The sequence below is a fragment of the Triticum aestivum genome, chromosome 6B (assembly GCF_018294505.1).
Source record: "Triticum aestivum cultivar Chinese Spring chromosome 6B, IWGSC CS RefSeq v2.1, whole genome shotgun sequence".
Classification (NCBI taxonomy): domain Eukaryota; kingdom Viridiplantae; phylum Streptophyta; class Magnoliopsida; order Poales; family Poaceae; genus Triticum; species Triticum aestivum.
Window position 1 is genome coordinate 73,538,365 of NC_057810.1, and position 18,179 is coordinate 73,556,543.

The following is an 18,179-nucleotide window of genomic DNA, read 5'->3' on the forward strand; positions in this document are numbered from 1 at the left end:
TCGTGCCATCCCACGATTGAGATCACGGCCTGGTCCTTCTACTAGACGCACCCCACGTGAACGCAGCACATGTCAGGTTCTTTTATTCTGCTACGTACAAGATGAAAATACAGACTAATGGGCACGTACAGGTACAGAAGATGTTTACGTGCACCAGACTTAAGTTGAAACAGAAAACCTACATGATAAAACTGAACAAACTTGACAGCAACAACATTCCCAAAAGGCATGGTGAAAAAACAAATAGATGCTCCAAAAATGCTATTCAGGAATGTCATTTCATGATAATATTACGCAAGCATACAAAACATTTGTCAAATTTGCCAAAAAAAACAGATTTTTTTTATTGTTTTTACTTTTAACAATACTATTCATCAGGGAGCATTTGAGCTCAGCATCAGATAGTCTGGGTCCCATGCATGGAGGCAAGGAATTGAAGCAGACCAAGGCACATGTCACAGGCCATGCTTTGGAAAAGTGGCATGCGATTGATGAATGAATGGGGCTCACATAGTCACATGCATGCCGCATGCTTTGGAGAAGTGTCAAATCGAAGCAGATTAAGGCACGCCCGACCAGCGGGCATCAATGGGGGCAAAGAAGCAAGCAAGGAATCGCATATATCGTGTTGTGTGCACTTACTCGTTGCTTTACTTTGGAGGAGGTTCGGAGGACGGCACAATAGCTAGCTCCGTTGAGGTGTCACGGGCCACACAACCACCACTCCATGGCCACACCATAGCAACACCTCCTTCCTCCTCCGTCTGGATCGCTTGCAGTTTCGGTCGCGCTCTTGCCTTAGGATTGATCGATCCAAGGAAGAATACAGGTGCTCCCTCCCTCTTCATCTGGCATCTGCATTTGCTTCCTCCGAAATAACGACGTCGATCGAGGAAAAAATACGCTCCTAATTACTGCTGTCACCGGAAGTTCAATTATAACTAATATCGTGCACGTGCATGGAGCAGGCAGTAGGTCAATCATGGCTTAGCTGATCGTTGACGGATCATGGGCTAGATCGTCCCTCGTCCGCGGTCGGTTGCGCTTGCGCCCTCTTGTGCCGATTTTGCTGCTCTTTCTTCAACTACGGCCGAAGGAGCTTCTCCATCATGTTAACAGAGGTAACAACTGCTCTGATGCCTTCCTTAGCTTGCTTTTATGTGTTGATCATGTCTTCTTCTTCTTTTTGCGAAGAACGTGTTGATGATGTCTATGATAACATGTATCACTAGTAGAAAAAGGGTCAAATGTGAAGCACAATAGTACCGGTTTGAATTTCAGCCGGCACTAATGTGTACATTAGTGCCGGTTCGTGGCGGCGATCAATAGCACCGGTTCGTGGCGAACATTTAGTACCGGTTCATGCCACGAACCGGTACTAAAGAGGCTGTGTCAGCCTGCGGTCAGGATATGGCCCCACTATCACCATTTAGTGTCGGTTCGTACCACGAACCGGTACTAATGAGGTTATGGCAAGCTGTTTTTAGTCCCACCTCGCTCCCCTAACAAGCCTTTTACCACCTTAAATATGTTATTTCTCAAACTATCACAAGCACTTGGTCTTCATTGAACTCTATGTGTAGAATTTGTGGCCGCAATATGAGTCTTCATCGGTTTATAAATCGTTGATGACTCATATTGACAATTCAAATTGTACACACAAAGATCATTGATGATCAAAGTATTTTTGATGTTATAAGATCATATTGACAATTTAGACTGTAAAGAAATATAAGATCATGATCTAAATGCTCTTATATTTTTTGCGTTTAGTATGTACCAACTGCTAGGCGGGAGGAGCTGTTTAGTACCGGTTCGTGGCGAACCTTTAGCACCGGTTCATGCCACGAACTGGTACTAATGAGGTTGTGTCAGGTAAGGCTGGGGCCGCACGAGCACCTTTAGTACCGGTTCATGGATGAACCAGTACTACAGTTTCTTAGTAAGCTGTTTTTTAGTCCCACCTCGCGAAGAGAGAGGGACTAGGAGCGATTTATAAGCCCTGAGTGCAGAGACGATGAAGAAAAGGCTCAATTCTCACGTTGCTTAGCTTCAAGCCTTCAGGAATATGGTAGACTGCACGGAGCTATACCCAGTGTAGTTTACACTATTCCGAAAGGTTTGAAGCAAATTAACGAGCATTGCACCTCTTTTTTATTTTTAGTAACTTATTACAACTCCGGACTTCTTCTGTTATGGCAAAAACTAATGGAAAAAGTCCAAAACAAACCTTGAATTTATAAGCGAAAGCTAAATCAAACCCCGAACTCTCAATCCCTGAAATCAGCACACCAAACTTTCTGATCCCGGTTTATTTTGAACCTTGAGAGGATTTAGCCGGTATACGCTGAATTGGGCCGGCCCATTGGCACAGTATCTCACACTGGTCTGGTTTTATTTGTTTTCTTTGTTTTTTCTTTGGTTTTTTCCTTCGTTATATTTTGTTTTTTCACTGGTTTTATCTGGTTTTTCTTTCTTTGTTATATTTTTCCTTTCTTTAGTTTCTTTCTTGATTTTCTTGATTTTTCCTTTTCCTTTTGTTTTGTTTCTTTACCAGTAACCGGTTTTCTTTTTTACTCATTTCTAATTATTCTTAGTACCCAATGTAAATTTTTAGCACAAATAATTTTTATACACTTTCAACATATTTCAAATAAATTATTTACATTTTTTAAATGCATGTTTTAAAAAAATGAATACACGGTCATATTTTTCCAAATACACGTTTTACATTTCTTAACGACAATAAACATTTTATTAAACTACACGAACATTTTTACATTGTTAAACATTTTTAAAATTGAATAAACTGTTTTCAAACACATGTCACGTATATTCTTATAAGGGTATGACACATGTTTTTACATCACACAAACTTTTTTTATATTGCATATACTTTGTTCTGAATATGTCACAAGCACATTTTTTTAAACTCGTGAACATTCTTGAAATGTTACATTTTTTGAATTGACGAAACATTTGTTTGAATCACGCGAATATTATTTACATTGTACATACTTTTTTTTGTAATGCCACGTACATTTTTGAGTGGCTGGATTTGCTACTGGCGGCCAGTGGCAGAGCTACACTCTAAAACCTGATTCATATTTGGAGACTACTCCGGAATGGACTAGCGGTAGCAGATGAATTATTGCGGAGGAAAATAAAACCGGGAGTGTACTGTATTGCATGTGGCCGCGACGAGACACTGGTCCATCGTTTTTGGCTGTGTCCATACTCGGTTCAGTTTTTGGCTGCGACATTTCTTTACGCATATGTTCAGGTTTCAAATTTTTGAAAAATGTAAAATAATTTTTTAAAATCATAAACCATTTCATAGCATGTGAAAAGCTGTTGTAACTCTGAATAGTTTTTGACAAATGTGATTTTTTTTAAATCACGGACAGTTTAAAAAAAATGTGAATAGAATTTCAAAATTCCAAACATGTTTTAAAAAACACAAAAGGAAACTGAAGTTTTGTCAAAATAGAAAGCAGGAACATTTTTTTAACTTCTGAACAATTTTAGAAATGTGCGAACATTTATTAGATTTCACGAATTCCTGTTATGGTATAGTGGGCCGGCCCAAATTCTCGTCCGTCAGAGTAGCAGGTTATCCCGGTCGGGATTGTAGTATTCCCAGTGTGCCAAACAGGTCTAGGGTTTAAAATAGACCGGGATTACAAGTTCAGAGTGCCAATTTCCGGGATTCAAATTTCAGGGTTTGATTTAGCTTTCACCTACAACTTCAAGGTTTGTTTTGGACTTTTTCCTTTTTTCTAGTATCAGCTTGTGGAGCGGCCTGAGAGGAGGAAGAGAGGATGCAAAGCGCCCGAAGAAGGTGGCCAAGGAGGAGGTGAGGCGAAACGCTTTAACAAGATGGTTCGCTGCTCACTAGGAGAGGTGAAGACGTGTGCAAAAATGCTACAACTTAGGCACAAGATGAGGGTTATCAAGGCTGGTTTTGGTTGTGTGTTTGACCTGAAGGTTGATTCCAACATTTCTCGTCCTTTGATGGGCAACATCTACACGAGGATTGACCATGCAACCATGATTCTGGACATGGGTGAGGCGAACAAGGTTCTGCGTATTACAAGTGATGCTATTCACCATCTGTTTGGATTCTCTCAAGGTAATCGTACCCCTCCTAGGCCTTCGAGTGATGGGTTTGATGATGCTGTTATGAGGTTGAAGGGAAAGCTTGGGTACGCTAGGAGTGACGACATCAAGACAAAGGATCTGCGGAATATCCTCGCGGATCTTGTGAAGGATGAGACGAAGGATGATCTTGCTCTGCAGGTGTTTTACCTGATTATTTTCATGAAGGTGGTTATCCCTGGAACGTCTACACGAGTGTCCAGGGAGGCAGCAATGGCTGAGAATCTTATGTTTGAGGACATGGCAGATATGGACTACTGCCAGTTGGTTGTTGATGACCTTTGAAGTGCTGTTGTTAGGTATCAGCAAGGTACTAGCAGAGGAAAAGCTGTCACAGGCTGTGCCATCGTGCCGCTTCTTATGTACCTGGACTGCCTTATCATTGGCAAGACGCCTAATGTTGACTTGAGGATGCCTCGCATCAATTACATGGATCATGCCAAGCTTCTTGAGCTCGTTGCGGCTGACTTGGTCAGGAAAGGTGATGACGACCCAGCCAACTGGGTGTTTGGGAGACTACCTGTGAGTGTTTCTTCTTTTCTGTGTAGTTAGTACTGCCTTTGTGTGCATGGTTGAACTTCTGCTATGTACATAGATGGCCTTCTGGTTCATATAGATGAGTAAATTAGTTGAACTGCTTGGCTTATATGGTATTACTGCCTTTGTGTACATATGTGAATTTCTGGATATATTCATATGAAATAAGCTAAACTTTGTTGTTGCACATGCATGGTTGAACTTCTGCTATGTAAATTTCCAACATTTTTGAAAGCATGTTAACTTCTAGCCATACATGGTTGCTCTGCCTATGTATACATAGTTGGACTTCTGAAATGTACTACGTGTGTAGGCATTAGTGGAATTTTTGGTGTAGTTTGTGTATCTGACTGTTCTGCCTTTTTTTCCTTGTCATTGTCTTTTTTTTCAGTATCAGTTGTGGTACTAACTTGAACTTTTGCTACTGTCTTCTATATTTCTGCTTCCATGTTCATTCATATATGTACTGGAAGACACGGGCTGAGGTTGTGTTCTTTAGGGTTATCGAACGTCCTATTCTTACTATGCCTCGTGCTGCCGGCCTAGGTAGTGGAAGTTCTCCGAGATTTGAATTCTCGCGGGATGTTAACACTGGTGCCCCCTGTAGATCTAGGAGGTTCTTCTGCCCGTGTGAGTGCTGCAGGTAGCGTTTCTTCCTAGAGTTTGTTCGATGATGCGAATATTTCCCTTTTCTAGGATTGTTGGACTTCTAGAAACTGTTTGGGGAGAGATGGCTCGTGTTCTGACAACGGTTGAGCGTGTTAGTTGCATGGATGGGATTCTTCCTCCCGGCCACGGTTTTGATGCTGAGTCTTCGAAGGAGATTTTTTTGATTGAAGCTAAATATCTTGCTGAGCTTCGTGAGAGCACTTCCCACCTCCGGGCTAGTTTTATGTTGTTCAAGGAAATGCAGGACGCCCGTTGCAAGCCTTTTGAAGATGAGACAAGTGTTGTTGTGAGAGAGATTCAGAGGCAGGACCCCGTTCGTTTGGGTCATGAAGGAGGCCATGTGGAGCGTACTGAAGAGGTTTGTTTATGTTGGCTTTTGATATTTCTTTCGCACTAGTGTTCATTGTTAGCTTTGAGTTATTATTGTTATGCAAGTTATAGGGTGACCTTCTCTGTTTATAGGACCTGAACTTCAAGTGCTTCAGCACCTGAACTTCTATGACTTTGATGACTGGCCCTTTTTGCGCCTTTTTGTATCTTATGGTAGTTTGGTATGTTATCTGCTATGTTTACCGTATTTGGACTTCCATGATGTGTCAGTTGTGATAGCTGACCTTCTCTGATTATGTAATGTGAACTTCTGCTGATTAGGTATTTGTTTTCTACATGATTATTTTCTAGTCTTTTTTCTTTTTGGTACTAGTGTTTCCTAGGTGACCTTCTTTGTTTATAGGACCTGAACTTCAAGTGCTTCAGCACTTGAACTTCTATGACTTTTGATGACTGTCCCTTTTTGTCTTCTTTTGTATCTTAATGGTAGTTTGATATCTGGTCTGCTATGTTTACTGTATTTGGACTTCCATTATGTGCCAATTGTGATACCTGACCTTCTCTGATTATGTAACATGAACTTTTGCTGATTAGGTATTTGTTTTCTACATGATTATTTTCTAGGCTGTTGATGATGGTGCTGGGGTTAGGGAGGATGTTTTACCTGTGCATGAAGATGATCATGTGCATGAAGCTGCCCATGTGCATGATCCTTGCCCCTCTAGTGATGTATTAGTTGATGAGGTTCATGGTAGTGAAAATAAGGTACCATTTTTTCTTGTCCATTTGTCTTGTTGCCCCTGAGACGGACTTGCTGCCCCTGTGCATGAGGTTCAGTCAGCCCTTTGTAATGACTTTTTGTTTCTTTTTGCAGCAGCATAATGATGATGTTAGTGTTGCTCTAGAGAAGGCTGCAGACATGTCCGTCTCAGGCGCCGGCTGCTTCGACGGGGTGGTCCTGACTGAACCTCAGTCGTCCGTTGGCGCTGAGGTTTCTGATGCTAAGAAGGGCAAGACAACTGGAGACATCATTTTGGAGAAAGATCATGTTGAGTCTGCTGTACAAACTGGTGGTAGTGCTACTGCAAGCCCGGAGAAGTCTCCTGCAGCAGAGCCATCAGTTGATGTTGATGCTGTATAGGCACAACCAAATATTTTTCTTGTTTCAGATTCTCCGGTTGCTACAGCTGCTGCTGGTGTCCTTCGCGACGACACTGCAACGTCTACTGGAGACGACGATGAAGATACCGAAAGCGATAGCTATGGAGAGGAGGTTGATCATTCTAGTGCTGCCACTGGTCTAGGCAAGGATCCATGAAGAGAGGAGCATGCTTCTCTCTTCTTTCCCCCTCCCCTCCCCTCTTTGTTGTTTGGTTTTAGTCCATGATATCCCCTGTGAACTGCCTGTGTGGTCTAAGTTGAACTTCTGGTTTTGTTGTTTGTCGTGTGGGTTGTAAAGAATGTTAAGTGAACCTGTTTTTCTATGTGGGTGGAGGTTTGTAATGCATGTGTTGTGATGTCTATGATGCTGTGGTTTTATCCTTTCTGATGTAGCAGCTGAGATGTGCTTATGTTTTGAATGTTTGTGCTTGAATGTTGGTCTTAATTGAAACTGTTGTGAATCTATGTGCTTTGAGTGTTGCTGTTAATTGCTATTTTCTTTTTGGTGAGCAGATAACGACCTTGCTGTCGTCCGAAAGAAGGTTGATGACTTTTATTACAGTGTAACTAGGTTTAGGAATGATCGTTCCAAGAGGTGAGTGCAGCTGCTCAATATTTACATCATCCATGTACCCCCTGTGAATTGCCTGTGGTTTCTTACCTGAACTTCCCAACTCTATGTACCTGAACTTCTTGTTTTTTACTTATGTGGTGCTGAACTTCTGGCCTCTTTTATACTGTACTGACTGTTGTGATATAGCTGAACTTCTGTGCTAACATGTGTTATGAACTTCCTGAGTTTCCTGATGCTGAACTTCTTTTACTTTCTGTTCGCTTGTTTTAGATCAATGATTATGTTCCAAAACAAGGAGTGCGAAGCTTCTGTTGAAGATGTCACAATATCTTTTGGTCCTCGCGGAATGCTTCGGTCTATTGTGTGTGAGTGTGCACTCTACTGTCTAAGTGCGAAGTACCAGGGATCAGACAAACTCATCCTGCCGTATTGGGTTTGTGTAAGTCAACCGTACAGTGATTTCTTTTCCGATTTTTTCCTTACCATTTTTTTATTTAAAACTTGTTTGTCTCATTTTTGTATTTTTTCATATGTTGGTGTTGCCTACATTATTTTAGGACAAGATTTTCAGAGGTCAATTTGATTCCCGTGTGAGGAAGTACTTCATGGCGAGTGGTCCAGATAGCATGGATGCACATGATTCGGTATGCAATATCTTGTTCTTTGCCTCTGTATTAGTTTTGCAGTGTGATCCACTGTGTTAATATTTGTTTTATTTTTCTTTTGTACCGTTCTGATATTAATTCTCATTTTTTAGTGATTCATGTGTTTATGATGCATCAGGTTGTTTTCCCTACTTTTGACCCGCCTGAGGTTCCTGCTTCCATGGGTGGTGTCAGTCATTGGGTGTCGGTATTCCTTGACCTGAAGAATTCAAGGTTCCAGCTTCTCGATTCCTACGATGGACCAAACGATGACCGACAACATCAAGAGGCTTTGGAAGGATGCCAGCAACGACAGGGAGACACCCTTCAGTCCAGTTAGCATCGACAATTTCCCTCTGGATTGGATTGATGTCCCCCAGCAGCAAAACAAGTATGAGTTCCACTTTTTCTCTTTATCACATATGTTTAACTCTAGTTGTACTTAAGCTGCGACGTGTTTAATTCGTTGGCTTTCTTTTTCTGTTCAAACACTATTCTTTTTACTTCGTTTGATGGCAGTATCGACTGCGGATTCTTCATGCTTACGAATGTTAATTCGTATCATGACGGGGTTCTTGCAAATTATTCCCATGAGAATATTGGGGATATCAGGAAGACGTGGCTATACTCAATCGCTTCTTCTAACCTGTTTGAGACAGACTTCCAATCTCTGTTTGGCTACTACACATGTAAGTATTTGGAAGTTGGACTGCTTACCTTCACTGCATCTTTTATTCTACCTAAACTTCATATTTTTTCTCTCAAACTTGGACTTCTGCTTGAGATCTGGCTGGGCTACTGGTTTCAGAAGGAGATGAGCATTTTCTTTGTACATGAACTTCATTTCTATCTTTTTTAATTTTGCTTGTGTGTTTGGTTTCAGTAATTTCTGTCCTTCCATTTCTTAAATGGACATGAGCATTTTTTTTCTAATTGAACTTCAGAGATGATGCCTTTCTATGGTTTTTGTTAGCTGTAGTTGAATGATTTCAAGTTCATCGGTTTATCTTGAACTGTGCCTCTGGTTGTGCCTGAACTTCATTTAGTTTTTTACTGCAACTAATTTTTTTAGGTCAGCTTGAGTAGTAACCATGTCATCTTTATTAGTTGGACTGCACATTGTGATGTTCCTGAACTTCAGTTGTATTTTAACGGTGATGTTTTCACTTCTTTTTTCTTTCACAGTGGATCCGTTGGAGTTCACCTATTACCACTACTCATTCCTCGGGTCACAGGAATACCAGCCTAGGGAGGAACCGATGAGTACATCTCCGATAGAAGATGATAGACCTCAGACCCTCATTCCTTCCAAGTTGGGGGAGCAGGCTGGTGGTATTCGTGGTACTCCAAAAACCCCTTGATACAGGAAGGCTGATGCAGTCGAAGCAGCCGAAGCAGAAGTGATTTCGTCCGATGATGATTTTGAGAAGATTGCTTACCCGAAGAATGTTAAACGTGCTGCTGGAACTGTTGCTGGTAGAGGTGGGAAGAATGCTGTGATGACCAGGAGGAAACCGGCAGTTGAGTCTGGGAACATAACTACCTCCAAGCGAGCATCAAGATTGCCTTTGAAGTGGCGTTCTCCTGTCGCTCCCCTGAAAAAATACAGTTACCCTCATTTATCCGAGGCCCGGAAGTTGAAACAGTATGTGCTGAGTAAAGACGGTCTAGAGAAGTATTCTGGGTGAGTTACCCTCATCTGTCATTCCCTTGCCTTGGAGTTGTTGTGTCTGAACTTCTGTTGCTGTATTGTCTGAACTGCCGTTGTTGTAGTATATGAACTTCTGTTTTATGTCTCCTCTTGCCTTTTGAGTTATAGTGTTTGGACTTCTGTTTCGTTGTTGTATCTGAACTTCTAATATATATTTTACCATCCTTTTGTATTCTGCAGGACATGCTACTGCATGTTTACCATCCCTGGGAATGTGATTGACCTCACAGGAGATTTCCTTTATAGGCTTTTCGGTGAAGGGCAGCAGATGGAAGGAGACATAATGGATTATCTCATAAATTTGTGGAAGGATAAGCCGGAGACCTCTGAGATATTCTCTAATGCTGACAGGGTTGTACTTAGTCCCTACTTCATACATGTTTTAGTTCTTTGCACCCCTATCTCCTTTTTTTGCCTTAGTTTTGTTGTAGTGCCATCTGGGAGGTGTTTTAATTGTGTTTTGGTGAATGCACAGTACTGCCCGGAGTATGATTTCTACGCCGCAACAGTTCCAAAGTTCGATGCAAAAAATTCGGCAAACTCCTCCCAATGTTTGTTCGCAAGGAAGAAGACCTTCTTAACGCAAAGCTGGTTAGTTTTTCATAACTCTTGCTTCTTTTTAATTTCATGTGCATCCTTTTGCTGAGTTTGTCAATAAGTTTTTGTTCATGCCGGTTCTTCAGTACATATGCTTTATAGTTTGTGTTCACTGGTCCTTTCATTCTTGGCAGGTTTTATTGATTCTATTCAAGCCAATTGGCACAATGGCGCACTACAGTGTGTACGTGGTGAATAGATATCGTGGGAGCATTGACATCCTTGATTCACTTTCTTACGATAATATGGAAACGTCGTGATCGAGTTTCCACGGGGACTGCCAAAATATCGTGAGTGTTTCTTAGCCTGAACCTCCTTTCACATTCTCTTGTTTGACATGAAGTTTATTATGCCTTGTGTTGACAAAATATGTTGATGTCTCTGTTTTGGTAATACTGCTTGAACTGACTATCATTTAGAAGTTGAACTTCTGCTATCTTGTTTAGGTGGATCTTATGCAAGTGTCGCTTTTATGTACCTGAACTTAACTATTTTGGTTAACATGTTTTTGACTTCATCTAATTTTGTTATTTCTGGCAGATGAAGAGATTTGTTGGGTTGCTTGAGGAGGTGTACGGCAAGGCTGCATACAAGGCGAGCAAGCAGCCTAACTGGGTGACTATTGCAAAGAGGCCGACTTTCATCGATGTTCCGAAGCAGAAGAATAATGATTGTGGTTTCTTTGCCGTGAAGTTCAGCTCTTCGTATGACGGCGATGAGGTTGTTGAAGATTTTGATGATGTGGAAGTATGTTCTGTCTTTGTTCTTGTCTCATCATCCTTTGATTTTTCTTGTGTGTTTTTGCTGTGATGCTCCTGCTGTGGTTTTAGATATCCGTTACTAAACCATCATTTTCACCTTTCTTTTATTTGCAGGCTGCTGCAGATGACTGGAAGGCTGAGTTCATGCACACTCTGGTTTTTAGCGAGAGGAATGAAGTCATGCGTTCAGAGCTCCCTAATAAGATCCAGTCCTTTGGCCCGTGAATTCGAAGCATTAGTTTCATTGTAGATTTGATTTCGTACAGATTTTTAGGTTTGATAATGATTGGAACAATTCCGTAAAGATTTGGTTGTAAGAATGTTTTTAGTGATTTGTGTATCTACTATAGGTGAAGCACTATTACTTATGATATTGTGGACAAATGCATTTGGTGTGAAGAATGATTTGGCTTTTGTGAATTTGAATGTATTGCGTCGTTTTTCAGTATCCATGTGTTGAATGTTTTTGCCCCAATAGATGTACCTGAACTTCTGCCTCGGTTTTGGTTGAACTGCTTGATTTTTTTGTGTTGTTTATTTTTGGGCCCCCAACATATGATCGTAGACATGAGCTTGTGCTTTGAGATGTGGCTGGGCTGCTGGTTTTAGATGGAGATGATATTCTGTGTTGTGTAATGCATTGGTAATTTTCAACCCAACCAATATGTATGCTTTTGTGTAGAATCTACATTTGTTTTTTTGTGTTTTTTCAAGTGCGAATGTATTTCATATGTAAATTTGTGCAGAGATATTGTTGACGTTTCTTTATCTTCGTCGGCATTGTACATGAACTTTTGCACATATCCAAGCAGAACTTCACATTTGAACGCGTTGTCTTAGGCTTGCTAACCTTAGTTTATGCGGCGAAACTTTATTTTTTAAGCATATTCTTTTCCTACATCGATTTTACATACCAGAACTTCTTGTGTAAGCTGACATGAACTTCAAAACTGTATGATTATTTGCTGGTTGCTCTTTTATGGAATACAACAGGAGCACTTCCTCTCATAACATACCAGGACTTCTGCAGTAATATTACTTGAACTTCACAATGTATGTTTTTCATGTTTGTTCTTGTTTGCACTTTCATGCAATACAGCACCAGCACATCTCTTCCTCTCATAACATACCAGGACTTCTACAGTAATCTTACTTGAACTTCATAGTGTATGTTTTTCAATTTAACACTGCTTGCACTTTCATGCAGTACAACACCAGCACATCACTTCCTGCCGTAACATACTAGGACTTCTGCAGTAATATTACTTGAACTTCACAGTGTATGTTTTTCAATTTATTACTGCTTGCACTTTCATGCAATACAACACTAGCACATCGCTTCCTCTCATAACATACCAGGACTTCTGCAGTAATATTACTTGAACTTCACAGTGTATGTTTTTCAATTTATTACTACTTGCACTTTCATGCAATACAACACCAGCACATCACTTCCTCTCATAACATACCAGGACTTCTGAAGTAATATTACTTGAGCTTCACAGTGTATATTACCAGGGGCTGACATAATGTTCTGCACATTGACATGACATAAGTTTGCATTGTGTTAATTGACCTATTCTAACTGTTCATGAGCCTTGCGCTCCTCCTAGGCTTTGGTGGTAGAGGTTTTTGCTTGACATGTACCTCTTCCTCTTCATCGTCCTCTTCCTCTTCATTGTCGTCTTCCTCTTCATCGTCCAATTCCACTTCCTCTTCCTCTTCGTCTTCCTCTTCTTCGACGGTGTCTTCATCTTCGTCTTCCTCTTCGTCTTCCACCACTTTATTGTAGTTGGCTCTAGGTCTTGCTTTCTGTTCCTTCTCTGGCATTTTGCTTGTATTTTCAGCATTTGCATGCTTTGGGCATATTCTTACATTATGTGGTTCATACTCCTTGCATATGCTACAAAGTCTGCTGCTTGCTTTCTTTGGGTGTGGTCCCTTCTTTTGTTCCATAACTTTGGGCTGCTGTTTTTGAGATTTGGGTTGCTTGACCTCCTCAGCATCGTTTCTTTCCAAGAGTGTTGGACAGGTGAGCTTGTTGTGTCCCGGAACCTGGTTGCACACACTGCATTTCCTGTGTCCAAGTGGCACTCCATTCTGATCGAGCACGATGACTCTCCCCGTAGATGGTGCCTTTATTTGAGCTCCCTTGCCACTTTTCTTTGCTGCAGAAATTTTCTTCCTACCCTTTGTTTCAGAGTACAGCGGCAGTTTCATCGTCTCTTGCTGGCGCTGCTCCATTGATTGGTCAACATCCTGCTTGCATTGGTTGGCTTCAGCGGCAGTGTTGAGCATTTCAACTGCATAATAATGAAGGTCATCTTCAATTTCAGCGTCCTCTTCAGCCATCCTTTCGTCAGCATCCGCTTGATTTGTTGAATGTATTGCATCAAGCTCTTCCACAAGCCTCTTGAGAACATAGTAGGCTCTGTCATATTGCTGGTCACATCTCATCGCTTTCTTGTTGACCATCAAATTCAGCTGCAGCAAGATGTCTTGCTTCGATAGCCTTGAGCTGCCATCCGATGTGGTTGTGTTGTAGTCCCTTGTATCAAAGGTTGGTTGTGATCTTGCAGTCTTTGTGTACCATTTCAGGATATACTTGTTTGGAAATTTGTCAGGCTTGTGGTAGTCCAATATGTTCATGATGTGAAGGCAGAACAGGCCTGCATTTTTGTGATGAATGCAGAATACATAGTTTGTGAGCTAGCAATGAGTTTCATAAATTTTGATATCATACTACTAGTCTAGCTATTTAATGAGCTTGTTTTTTCGCTCACCTGTGTGTGTCCAGAGCTTGCATTCACACTCATATATTTCATTCTCTCGGTCAGCTACAACCTGGAATTCATGCTTTGACCAGGAAAATCTTTCTTCATCATCATGGCCAGGCTTGTTGTGGTAGTACACAAGGTACTTAGTGGGCTCTACTGTACGCTTTGCGCGAAATAGTGTGGCCTTTCTCATCCTATTCCTCATCTCGGTGTACACGGCTCTCGTGTACTTGATAGACATGTCTTCCTCGTAGCCGTAAGTTGTTTTTGTCACAGGATTGGTCTACACATGTCAAAAAGTGAGATATTAGTCGAAGCAGAGTCATGGGTTTCATTTTTTAAAATTCAAAGTGCACATGTTGAAGGTAAAACAGAACATGATGGGGGTGTTTTGTACTTATCATCATACCGTGCTGGTCATTGTTTGCTCGTTCTCCTTCTGCATCCGAGTTTGTATGCAAGCATTGACCCGCCTAGCAAACTTGTGTAGGTTTTGGGTCCCCTTGACAAACCCTTTCTTTAGCACATGGTTCATGCTCTCGCTTTGTTGTGTGGAAGTCATTCTAGCATAGAAAATGTTCTTGTAATATGCTGAAATACACATCTTCCTATCACTCCAGAGCTGCATCATGATCTGGTCGTTCTCCAGGTTGTACTTGTGCACGAGTTTAGCCCAGGCATCTTCAAACTCCGTTGGCATCAGCGGCCAGTTTAATATAGCTGTGAACTCCTCTTTGAATGTTTTATACTTTTTGTACAGCAACGCGAGGTATTCCCTGTACTTCTTCAAGATATCCCAACGGCATAGCTTATGGACGGTGTTTGGAAATGATTGTGGTATAGCTTTCGCCATCGATGGGCATTGGTCTGCATGAATTAAAAAAATGAAACTTGATTCTTTTTTTTGTACTGATGGTGAACTTATGTTGTACAAGTACTTGAACTACCCATCTTGGCAGTATGGCTATCTAAGAATGTAACATGTATTTTTTCTTTACAGCAGTGTTGCTGAACTTCTGTGGTATCAGTGCTTGAACTTCACAGTTAGTAGTAGGACAAACTAGTAGTGTCGCAATCAAAATTTTTCTTAAAGCATTGTTGTTGAACTTCTATGGTGGCAGTGCTTGAACTTCACGTAATTAACTATATTTTTTCTGAACAAGCTACATATATTTTATCTTACATATTTTTTCCTTGAACTTCTATGATTCATGTATTTGATTCATTTATTTGAACGTCACGTTCATACCTAATTTTTTTTCTAAACATGTGACAGATAATTTTGCTTTCTTGTACTGCTAGTTGGACTTCTGTGCTAACAGTGGTTGAACTGCATTCTTTACATTATTTTGAGACAAAACCAATGTACCCAACCAACCAACACAGACCCATAGACTGAAAAGATGATGAAACTTGAGGAGTTTTTTTTGAACTCACCTGTTAGAATGCAAGTTGGGTGCTTTTTGTTCATGCACCGTAGAAATGTATCAAACAACCACTTGAATGACTTTGCATCTTCGTCTCTTATCAGGGCAACAGCAAATATCGTTGACTGCAAGTGATGGTTTGTTCCAACAAACACTCCCAGTGGCATATGAAATCTGTTGGTCTTGTAAGTCGTGTCGAATGTTATGCAATCGCCGAAGTCTTGATAGGCTCCTCGGCAGCTTGCATTGGACCAGAAAATGTTTTTAATTGACTTGTCCTTGTCCACTTGGATGTCATAGAAAAACTCATCATTTATAGCCTTCATGTCTTTGAAGAATGAAACAAGTTTCAATACATCATCCAAATCATCTTTCCTTGCATTCATGGCTTTCCTGCAAATCACATGCAAACATGCATTTGTTTATTTTTTGCTAGCAAAGGGTTGTGAGCTAGGATGCTATTTTTACATTGCAGTATGTGGGTGTTTGAATACTTATTGGTTTAGCAGGTCTCGTCCGGTCATGCTTAGGAAGTAGCTTCCATCTTCATTTTTAGATAGCATGGACATGATTGTTGTGTGCTTGACATCATGGTACTACAGGAGTTTTACGTACTCCAAAATAGTGGGGTCATAATTCTTGTGTGAGTGCAAAAATACCAACATGTCATCACTTTGCATGAGCTAGTGATTATGATTGTACTCAATGTCCACTGCTACGCATGTGCCATCCTCCTGCACCTTCACCCTCATTCTTACATTGCAGCCTGTCGTCTGCAATGTTTTGTTTCGCTTCCGTCTGGCCTCTGAAACAGAAGATGTATGTATCCTTGGAAGGCACAAACAAAATACTTGTGGTTGTCATTTCCACCCGTCTTCCTGATTCCAAAACCAGCGTGTCTGGCATATCTGTTATAAAATTCCCTTGCTTTCTCTACATCTTTGAATCACATCTTTAGTCTTGGTATTAGATAATCCGGTAGATCTGGTGTCTGTAGAAAAAGGAAAAAAAATTCCAAACAACACCTTAAAATGCAGTTTATGAACTTGTTATCCTGGAGGGAGCAGAAAATTTGCAGATAATACAAGATGCGTATATAAATATTTTTTGTTTCACTTACATGCGTGTATGATCGCAACTCCGCCGGTGTCGGCTGTTGTCCCTCTGGGATGGGGCATGGCGGAGTAATCATAGCAGGATGCAGCAGTGGATCACGAGGAAGGAGGGCTGAAGATGGCCTCTCTCTTGTTTGCATCCTTTTTGCTTGAGGTGATTGTGGAGGTATTGCGATCCTGGTCTTGGTTTGCTCTTTTGTTTTGTGAAGCAATCCATCTACCTTATGCCCCATACAATTCTGACTTGTAGCAGCAGCAGCAGGATCAAACGGTGGTAGTGTGCAGATCACTCTCCTTCGTGTGTGTGTTGCTGTTGGATTTGTCCTAGGATCCGGTTTAGTTGCTTCGCTTTGGCATTGATGAGGCACACCAGGATAACCTCCAGAGTTACACGCAGGACTTGATCTAACCTTCTCCTCCATCGGCGTGCTTGGGAGTCTGCTGGTGGATACAAAGAATCCGCAGGGGATTTCCGGCGTCACCCAATTAGGTGGAGGCGCAAACTTGTGTGGATAGGGCTGTGACCCAGCTTCTCGGGAGTATCCTTGTGTTTCGGGTGTCGTCCATTTTTGGTCTGGAGCAGGTTGGTAATGCCGTTGGTGCGTTTGAGGTGTGACCCATTGAGAGGGTGGTGCAACGCGTACAGGCTTTGGATTGTGTACTTGCTGCTGGGAACTTCTAAGCTTCTTCATGCGTCTCTCGTCTTGCTGACATAAAAGGAAAAAAATGTCTATTAGCACACAAGTTATATCTGCATATACCTTCGTAACTGAACTTAGCATTATTCGCAGCCTGAACTTCTCATACAAAAGTGGTGAGAGCCATCACACTATGCATTGAGCTGAGCATCTGCCAATGCCTTTGTACCTGAACTGAGCACCCTTCACAGAATGAACTTCACATCCTGTTTTTTAATTCTACAATATTAGATTACTTATATGTACCTGAACTGAGCACTCTCCACAACCTGAACTTCTTGTCTTGCAAAGGGGAAATACTATCTACCGTTAGAAAACTTGAACCTTCATGAGTTTTTTGAATGGTTGGACTGGTAGTGCATACCAACCTGACCTTCAAGTCATATCACATGCATGTTCTATTTTCCTTTTTATTTTTTTGAATGTGAATGTGAATGTGAATGCAGGCAGATTTTATAGTGTTTGTAGCCTGGACTGAGGCTCACATACTACCTGAACTTCACATGCGTGTAAGCAGGCAGGCATATTAAGCAGGCAGGCATATTTTACAATGCTGTTTTTGTAGCCTGGACTGAGGCTCATACACTACCAGAACTTCACATGGTTGTAAGCAGGAAGATTTTACAAAAAGCTTTTGTAGCCTGGACTGACGCTCACACACCACCTGAACTTCACATAGCTGTAAGCAAATAACAAACCGAAGGAAGGAAGAAGTTCAACCATACCCTGGCTAGAAGTTCGTCCAACCTTTTTCCAGTAGCTGATAGGCCACCTTGAGTACAATTCGTCGTGGGGGTATGAGAGGAATCCCATGGCAATCCATGTCTTGCAGGGGGCGCGAAGTTCATCTGCACGAAGCAAGAAGGTCAGAGAAGGCAAGATTGAAGAAGAATGCAAGATCAGGGAGGAAGTTCATGTACAGTTCTTAGATTTGAAGGCGCCGCCGATGCGGCCTCCATCGTCGAGATGCTTCCTTGGGTTTGTTGTTTGCCGTAGGTTGCGCCTTGGCCGTCACAAGCA

At 41.4% G+C, this 18,179-nt stretch overlaps 1 protein-coding gene across 3 annotated transcripts; it reads left to right on the forward strand.

The window, feature by feature from the left end:
* Positions 1-660: 660 nt before the first annotated feature.
* LOC123135868 (uncharacterized) lies at positions 661-7,217 on the forward strand. Of its 3 annotated transcripts, XM_044555106.1 has the most exons (5): positions 661-829; positions 969-1,121; positions 5,609-5,722; positions 6,319-6,459; positions 6,569-7,217. In XM_044555106.1, the coding sequence occupies exons 2-5, from the start codon at positions 1,110-1,112 to the stop codon at positions 6,833-6,835; spliced, it is 534 nt and encodes a 177-aa protein (XP_044411041.1). In that variant the 5' UTR covers positions 661-829; positions 969-1,109; the 3' UTR covers positions 6,836-7,217. The 3 variants fall into 3 exon arrangements, with proteins under 3 accessions (XP_044411041.1, XP_044411042.1, XP_044411040.1); XM_044555107.1 differs by lacking the exon at positions 5,609-5,722; XM_044555105.1 differs by lacking the exons at positions 661-829; positions 969-1,121 and having other exon boundaries at positions 2,175-5,722.
* The last annotated feature ends 10,962 nt before the right edge of the window (positions 7,218-18,179 follow it).

Coding starts and splice junctions, on each gene's coding strand:
- LOC123135868 (XM_044555105.1), top strand. CDS start 5,366: ATGATGCGAATATTTCCCTTTTCTAGGATTGTTGGACTTCTAGAAACT. Junction 5,723..6,318: donor ATGTGGAGCGTACTGAAGAG/GTTTGTTTATGT, acceptor ATTATTTTCTAG/GCTGTTGATGATGGTGCTGG. Junction 6,460..6,568: donor TTCATGGTAGTGAAAATAAG/GTACCATTTTTT, acceptor TTCTTTTTGCAG/CAGCATAATGATGATGTTAG.